This window comes from Dendroctonus ponderosae, unplaced genomic scaffold (assembly GCF_020466585.1).
Source record: "Dendroctonus ponderosae isolate FM_Combo_2020 unplaced genomic scaffold, Dpon_F_20191213v2 Dpon_F_20191213_9, whole genome shotgun sequence".
NCBI classification, from domain to species: Eukaryota; Metazoa; Arthropoda; class Insecta; order Coleoptera; family Curculionidae; genus Dendroctonus; species Dendroctonus ponderosae.
This window is the reverse complement of record NW_026019116.1, coordinates 4229481-4237633: the sequence shown is the minus strand read 5'-3', so window position 1 is coordinate 4237633 and position 8153 is coordinate 4229481. Positions and strand designations below refer to the sequence as shown.

General features: G+C 34.5%; 2 protein-coding genes across 5 annotated transcripts in view; both read right to left on the bottom strand.

The window, feature by feature from the left end:
* Positions 1-5514, bottom strand: part of LOC109541816 (phosphatidylinositol-binding clathrin assembly protein LAP) — a 26075-nt gene extending 20561 nt beyond the window's left edge. For 2 of the 3 annotated variants that reach the window (XM_019910790.2, XM_019910791.2), the window contains exon 1: positions 5214-5513. In XM_019910790.2, the coding sequence (XP_019766349.2) occupies positions 5214-5355 (142 nt within the window). In that variant the 5' untranslated portion in view covers positions 5356-5513. Of the gene's footprint in view, positions 1-5213 lie in introns of all 3 variants that reach the window. The other variant, XM_048669755.1, reaches the window with a different exon arrangement.
* A 293-nt stretch (positions 5515-5807) lies between these two features.
* LOC109541818 (retinol dehydrogenase 11) lies at positions 5808-8035 on the bottom strand. Of its 2 annotated transcripts, none has more exons than XM_019910795.2 (5): positions 7582-8031; positions 7218-7443; positions 6741-6899; positions 6326-6450; positions 5808-6273 (listed from the first exon to the last, which is right to left on the bottom strand). In XM_019910795.2, exons 1-5 carry the CDS (start codon positions 7855-7857, stop codon positions 6100-6102), a joined length of 960 nt encoding a protein of 319 aa, XP_019766354.1. In that variant the 5' UTR covers positions 7858-8031; the 3' UTR covers positions 5808-6099. The 2 variants fall into 2 exon arrangements, 1 of the variants encoding a protein (XP_019766354.1); XR_007282295.1 differs by having other exon boundaries at positions 6213-6273; positions 6326-6677; positions 7582-8035.
* Positions 8036-8153: the final 118 nt, after the last annotated feature.

Genomic DNA, 8153 nt, shown 5'->3' with positions numbered 1-8153 from the left:
CCCCCCCCGAACTTTTTTGTGGTGCGCCACTGACTTCGACCGAACGAATTTGTAAATTTCTTGTTCAATTTAGGAATTTTCTGGGCTCTTGCAGTTTTTTCGTATCTGTCTTCGTTTTCGAGTTATTTGCACAAATTTAAGTCCACGTAGGGTTCCTGGGTGATTTTCCATGAACTTTGAAATAATTTTTTTGAGTTCTTTTGTTCACATTATTTTGTGAAGGAAAGAAATTTCGTAATAAATTGAAATATTCGTTCCATTTTTCTGTATTTTTCAATCAATTGTGTATTAATCAACCTCAATTATTGTAAATTAAATTAAAAGTAAATTAAAATAAATTTTAAAGTTAACTCGTCAGCTATCCCTATTTTAACTTGAAAATCCCAGAAAAATGTGAGCAAAAAGACACAAAAAAATGTGTACAAAAATTCATATAAAATCACCCAGAAACCCTACATGGACTTATATTTGTGCAAATAATTCGAAAACGAAGACAGATACGAAAAAACTGCAAGAGATCAGAAAATTCTTAAATTCAACAACAAATGCAAAAATGTGTCCGTGGCGCACCACAAAAAAGTTCTGGGGGTAAAAGGAGGTATGTCTCTATAAAAAAAAACACCCTGTAGATTTGCACAACCAGTCGCCTTACCTACGGGTAAAGGGTCTTAACATTAGCCTACGTAAAAAAATGAGCAAAATAGCTCGTAAACTGTAGGAGTTAAGGAGAAAATACCAATTTTTTTGCTTTTGAAATATCAATCTCGTTAACCGTGGGCCTGAGAAAAAACTTAAATGGAAACTCGATTTGTTTTGAGGTCCTCTACACGCCCCTGCTCTGTGACCATAAGGTTGTGAATCACTCTGTATACACGATAGCACCAAAATGCTTACAGGGTGATAAAATTTAATTAAAAAGAACGAAAAATTAAAAATGTCTTCAAAGCGCTTGGAGATATTTAAACGAAATTTTTAAACGAGATCAAAAGCTAGCAAGGGCGCATATTTTGCAGTAAAATAATTTTATTAATTTTTGCCAGTGGCGTGCGTACCTGCACACTACCGAATTTGTCAGAAACGAAGAAAAAAATGGTACGCCATTGTATTTTTTAACCATTTCATTACAACTATTTTTCAAATTCTAGTATTGCAAATAAAAAAGTGCGTTTTTGCACATTTTTTGCAAAATCTAAGACACACCCTTTGGCGTTCATTTAGAGTGCGAACATTTGTGCCCAAAGTTAATACCTAAGTTTTGGCTGGTCATAGAAGAGTTAGGTATATGATCATTTATGAATATACATTGTTAACACTCATAGACTATAAGCATCTACTTATATTATTGTTTTGAAAGGATAATATAAAAAATTGCCCTGAAACGTAGAATTCTGGTAAACTGATAAAAGTGCTATCTGCATAGACACTGTATTTACTTTTGATTTAGTCACCAATTAAAATAACATAAAAATATTACACATACGATATTGATAAAAACACATTACGCACCTATTACCTACTATAAAACTTGGTATGCAAGGCTTGGCCTACATTTTCACTACAGTAGGCCTAAATATAAATATTTATCATCTAGTATCTATCATAAGTAAGTTGTACTTTCCATCAAATTGATACTTGTAGATTAGAAACTATTGTTGTTCATTATTATTATAAAACTACATTGAATACAACACTAATGCCAAGGAAAATTTTGGTACTTTTTGGCAAATCTCTATACCGGGGGTTGTATCAATATGCCGCTAAACTCTAGGGAGTAGGGGAACATTAACAAGTGATTTTGCGTTGGAACAACGCTTTGATGATGTTTTGAGTTCTTGATCACGACTGTCGATGTTTTAAAGCACATTAATGAACTTTTTAATCTTTGAGAGCTCATGTTTTGAAAATGGACGAATAAAAAATGTATTGTATGTATGTATGAAAACATATCACATTTTTTAACTATGTAATATACTTAAAGGGCGTTTGATTACAAAAAATAGTTTTGATTTAAAAGATATAAAACTTATTTCAACAATTTATCAAAGAGACCGTACAGTGGAGTGCTAAAACAGCCGGAAAAACCTTGTACACAAACAAATTGGGTACAAGAAACCTGTGATGAAATTAATGTCTGGTTGCCCTTAAAGTGTAGATTCTTTAATTCAATTTCTACTTCTATAACCAGAATACCTTTTGGCAAACGATATGGAAATTCCTTAACATACACGATCCAACAATTTGTATATAATTAAGTCGACCGACCTATAAATACCTGATTTAAGAATAAAATACATACTGAATTTGCTTGCCATATACTTCAGTGTTTTGACCGCATTATTCCAAATTGAAACGAGAAAATTAAACGGGCCATTTAACGAGTCGACCTCGTTCCAAACATTTTATACCTTGCACTCATAAGATTGGTTATTAAAAGGTCAGACGAATTGTGGCAAAGTTGCTTTGTTCATAATGATTGAGATTCTGAAAACATTCGTTTGCTGGTTAAGATAATAGGAAATGATCCGAACCAGGTGTATAAAAAGGAATTGAAATTAGAGCAGCGAAATGCGATCGCAAACTAAGCGCCAGCAGGAAAAGGGAAAACAAACCATTACAATCACTTTCCTTTACGATTCAATTGTGTAACAAGGAAAGGAAGAACAATCGTATGAAATGTGTGTTGCCGGTCGAGGCGGTTGCAATCGCTTGCATAACACTAAAAGTGCACCTTTGCTTTTATATCCTTCTCATTATAGGCCTTGGAAACTAGAACACGAAGCGATGGGAAAAATGTGGAGCCGTTTAAACAAACGTGTCTTACGAATTTATACGTTGCCAAAAGAATCTTACCTAATCAGTTGTGAGTTTGTTAGCTCATGAAGAACAAATTATTCAAATATTTTTTAACTCCACCTGAACAATGCAGAATTACTAAGTTGAAACTTTTTAACAGGGTACAGACATAAGTCATTGACACATACAACACGCTCAAAGACCTGAAAAATAAGACATTTTTCACGCAAGAATTTCTTATCCAGATTTCCTTGCGTTTAGACCTTGCAGTTCACTAAATAAGTTTTTTAATTCACCAAATAATCAAACAAATGTTAAGTCCGAGATGAAGATTGATTGAAACGCAGCAGAAGGAAGAAAGCGATAGCTCGAAATTTAATGTATATTCTAGTAACTAAGTACTTAAGTAAATGAATATTCTAGCAGATATTGCAAAATGCCGATTTGTTTCCTGCCATTTATGTCACAGCTATTTGCCTAACAAGCGCATAAGTAGGGACAAATAAGGCCTAAAAATGTTATTAAAATATAGTCCCAAATATGCGCAAAATGTGTTTAATCATTTTTATTTGGCGATTATGCGAAACCAGCGGATATCTGGGTCATGTGAATATTAAATAGGCAGGCGCCCGAGCAAATCTTGAATTATATTCAAATACTTAAGCTGTGAATTAGAAAAGTCCTCTCTCTCCAGTCTTTAGTGTTAAAATGTATAAAACTTGACTAATATTTTTATTTATAAAATAGGTACTTTAAACAATGGATTTTGAACATTTTCCAATAGTAATATAAACTAGGACCATATTTACAATTACCCATCCTATTAAAAGTTCCAGGAATCTGATCCAATTAATGTTTTTGTTGCAGTAATAAATCAATTCAGCGTGATAAAAAGCGAATGGGAGTCTGGTTTGCCTGTCAATGCTGATAAAAGCAGTGAAAGCTTGTTCTGAGCAAGATAACTGTGACACCAAGTATAATACCACACAATACGCCTCCTTTTTGTTTCATTTTGTAGGCGTCACACGAGATTAGATAAAATAGTATGCGATATTAGCAATTGGATATCCCCAGATACTTAATTAGTTCTGAAAAATCGTTAAAATGTATACATTTTTCGTACGAAAAAAGCGCAAAAATAATACCTTCAGCATATTTTTTATCTTTTTTTACGGATATGGATCTTCTTCACAGTTGGATTATTTTCGTTTGTCAGTTGCAGTCAGTGAGTGTTAGTTTAACACAAATTTTGATTTTTTTTGTAAAATAAACAATGAGTTGCGATTCTTACTACTTAATAGAAAATTGATTGTTTTAGAAAACCGCAGTGGAGTGGCAATGTTGACAAAATGTGCTTTTTGCATTTATTTTATTACTTATTTGATTGGGCATGAAATGATGCGCAAAAACTTCAAGGAAAAGTTCTACATGAAAATCTGAAAAATAACAGAATTTCAGGACCGTCAATTTCGATTTTTGAAACAATTCTGATAAAATATTTTCCTTGCTCCAAATTTGACGTCCTTCCTACAAAACTTGCTACGATTTTTATTGCTCTGATTTTAATACAAATTATGAAAATTGAATAGTTACGAGTAAAACAAGATTCAAATTAAAAACTCATAATAATTAGCGTACATAGTTTAAATCCAAATCATGCTGGTTTTATTACGACTGATTTTAACTGAAGATTCCAATATTTTAAAGATGGCAATCTCTTTAAAGTGTCCTGCTTTGTGCCCCCTAACCAGCGGCACTGACTGATACCACAAACATTCCTGATTACTATTTACAGAACCTCTTGAGTTTGATTATTATTTAAAATAATTGATGTTTGGCCTTCACAGATGTTGACAAGTGCAGTAATAACTGCATTTGAATTGGTAAACAACATAGAAAATCAGATCATGCTTCCAAGTTAGAAACCACAAACATCATGTACTTAAGTAGCTACTTTAAAAGCGATCTGACCTCGATCTTGATCAACACCAAAGCGATTTTTGGGCTATGAAAAAGTTCAGCCACGTTTTTAAATAAAATAAATAATCAATCTAAAGCTCAATTATGTATTATTTAACTACTGCCTACATAACTCGACTGTTTGCTGCGGTTCAGTGAATGTGTACGTATGGCAGCAGTTGAAACCAAACAGGTCGCCTCAAGCATATAATTAAAGTTAAGGGACAGGTGGACCAGAAATAATGCTCTATTATCGGTTTTAGCCGTCTACGTAGGCCATAATTTGGTAAAGAATCGTTTTCAAAACCGGTTTAGGAGACCGACTTGTCTATTGTTTTATCTTTAATCGTTTTAAACGTCATTTGCTGTCGCAAAATATCAATTTGCTATACAAATTGGCAGGCTCCATATCTCCCTAATCAGATAATAATATTTTGTGAATAAATCAATGCACTACTTACAGTCTAAATGTTTCTTTTTCGGTCCGATCAGCTCTTCAGTGGTTGCTTTGCAGACGGCTTTAGCCAGTCCTTGACCCGCTAGACTGTGTCTAGCGGCCAAAAATCGATCGTTTATAGTCTGCCCAGCCAGTCTGCTTGCCATTTTGATATTTTCTGTAGATCTTTATCACAGAGGAAACACGAAAATATCACAATCACGGCCACAAAAACAAACCACTGCCAAATCGCGCTACACGAACAACGTACTTCCAGCTAAGCCAGCTCGCAACTGCAACTGTCATCTGTCAGGTCGGGCACCTACTACAGTACTATCAGGAGCACCAATCACCAATCAGAAACTTCATGCGAGTAACGTCAATGACGTTATTGGAAACAGTATGTTTGGCAACTCAGCAGAGAAACGAGGATTTTGCTTATATACAGAGCGCGTCATAACAAGGTGGTAATATTTTAAGGACTTATGGCAGGTAATTTTTCCTGAAAAAAATAAGTGCAAACGCGTTTTCCTGCCTTAAAGCACAATCAAGTTATGATTCGCGTTATCCGAGATCGACCTCGCCCAGCTCACTATCCCATAATCCTTAAAGCAAAAAATAACTACAACATTTATTTTTCTAGAAATCTTATAACAAACTCTCAAAAACATACTCTTTGTTCGAACGAAAAAGTACGCTATACGATCTTGGTAAATAAATAACTTGGCGATTTCATATATCTGTTACCTACTCCAAGTCTTAATAATTTGTTTGTGCTGGTCTTTTTGTAGTTTTCAATAGACCTCCCCCTTTGCCTCTCTTACTCAATTCAATTTTCAATAACAAATTAAAACGTTTAAAAACACTAATAAAAACAAAACTTTGGTATCGCTTAATGGAGAACTAAGTCATTAATCCTGGTTAATACAACTGTTCACCATATCTTGTGATTCATCCCAAAGTTGAGTGGCTATTTTATCATAAAATATTGTTTTGCTGTTGTATTTCTTGCAATCTTTGTACATAAGCCCGGTTTCTTCATCAAGAGACGGTTCTGTAGCACAATATATTGCTGTTTCTGAGCCCTAAAAAAATCGTTTAAGAAACGAGTGAATGCTATTTGCAATGGGGTTGTACCTGTTTAGCAGTTCTCATATATAAGAATGCCACAGGAACCATCAAAATGCAATGATACCATTTAAAGGAATGTCTAAAAAGATTTGTGTATACCCACCCAGGGCAAACAGCGTGCACGTTCATACCTATAAAGTTAATGTTTGTATTAAATGGTACTTAGCTATGAACTATGAAGACTGGGAACATGTATTGGATTTTCCTAAACTCCCGGACACTTGTAATAGAAGAAATAATTTATGATTTCATACATTAAGAATAATTATTCTTCAAAATAAATGACAATGCATCCGAGCGTTTACATCAATATGTCTGATAATTGTTCAAGTCTAAGGCTCATCGACTAGTTGAGCGCCTAATAATTTTTAACACAAGTTTCTTTTCACAATTTTACTAAAAAGTAGTAAAATAAACTTACTCTTCTTGAATCTCCTTGCAAGTTCCTGTGCGAAATACACATTGGCCAGTTTAGAATTAGCATATAAGTTTTCACCTTCCTCAAATTCCAAATTCCGAATAGCCTTCAGGTCTAACCGTCCTTTTTCGTGCAAAGAAGAAGCAACGACGATTATTCTGGCTGAAATTGGAAAAAGGTGCATAAAAATAATTAATTTAATTTAATATAATTAGTGCAAGCCAACGACTACTAACAACATTTTTATTAGTGGGAGCTTTTAGAATGACTGGAAACGTTTATTATTCCAAAAATAACTGTATTTAATTTGTACCAAAAACTCATTAGGGAACAGATTAGCATGGACAAATTTTAATAGTGTTTTTTTAAGAAGAGATATTGAAAATTTGCATTTGCACCTGCACAGGGGGCTCATTTTTCCAAAATTCGTCCTACAATCGCGAAAGTCGATACCTACTACTTAAATAATATAAAACGTACCTCTCGATCGAACCAGCACTTTTTCGAGTAACGTTGTCAAGTAAAAGTGCCCTAAATGATTAACCGCAAAATGCATTTCGAAGCCATCAATGCTTTGCAATCTTTGATTTCTTGGATATGCTACTCCAGCATTGTTGACCAGAATGTGTATGAACTCGTATTCATTGACGATTTTTGCAAACGACTGCACCGATCGCAACGAGCTAAGATCTAACTCCAAAGGCTCCTGAAACAGATTAAGCATTAATGTGATTGTAGTCTAGCCTGTAGGTTTTTTTTGTCCGCCACCCCGCTACTTACAATACTAGTGATTTATGGTTGAAATAGAAATATATTTCGTTCACATGATCTGTTATTTACTTACCAGCACCGGGTTATTTTGCAATGACTTTCTAATTTCGGCTGCAGCTGCAATCGCCTTTTCTAAATTCCTGCATGCGAGTATTACGTGGGCCCCCCTTGCTGCCAATTCTTTGGCTATTTCATATCCAATCCCACTGTTTGCCCCCGTCACTAGGGCCACTTTTCCATTCAGTTTCACTGTATTCTGGCACTTACCCCATTTTCGTTCGCGATATTTTCGTACCGCAACAAGAAATATAATGGTAGGTATGGCATAGAGAGAAATTTGATACATCATGATTTTACCCACAGATCAGAGTTTTAGTCAGCTTTACTAAGTAAAGTATAGTATACGAACGATGACAAACATTAATTTAATACAGAAACATTTTGTTTGGGAAATATCTTCGATGCCATAACCTCAATTCACCCTCAATTGCCACTTTACCGAACAAGACCACAGATCACAGAGGTACTCTGTAATCTATGAACAAGACAGAGATCAGACATTTGGCACAGAACCCCTCTGAATATGGGATCTGGTTTGATAATTATACAGGGTGATGCGAAAAATTTGCGTCATTCCTCTGGAGC

Excerpts from the sequence above, each read along its gene's own strand:
- LOC109541818 (XM_019910795.2), bottom strand. The coding sequence starts at position 7,857 with ATGATGTATCAAATTTCTCTCTATGCCATACCTACCATTATATTTCTT. Across the intron at positions 7,444-7,581 it reads TGCAAAATAACCCGGTGCTG|GAGCCTTTGGAGTTAGATCT; the intron begins GTAAGTAAATAA and ends AATCTGTTTCAG. Across the intron at positions 6,451-6,740 it reads TGCAAGGAGATTCAAGAAGA|GTATGAACGTGCACGCTGTT; the intron begins GTAAGTTTATTT and ends TTAACTTTATAG.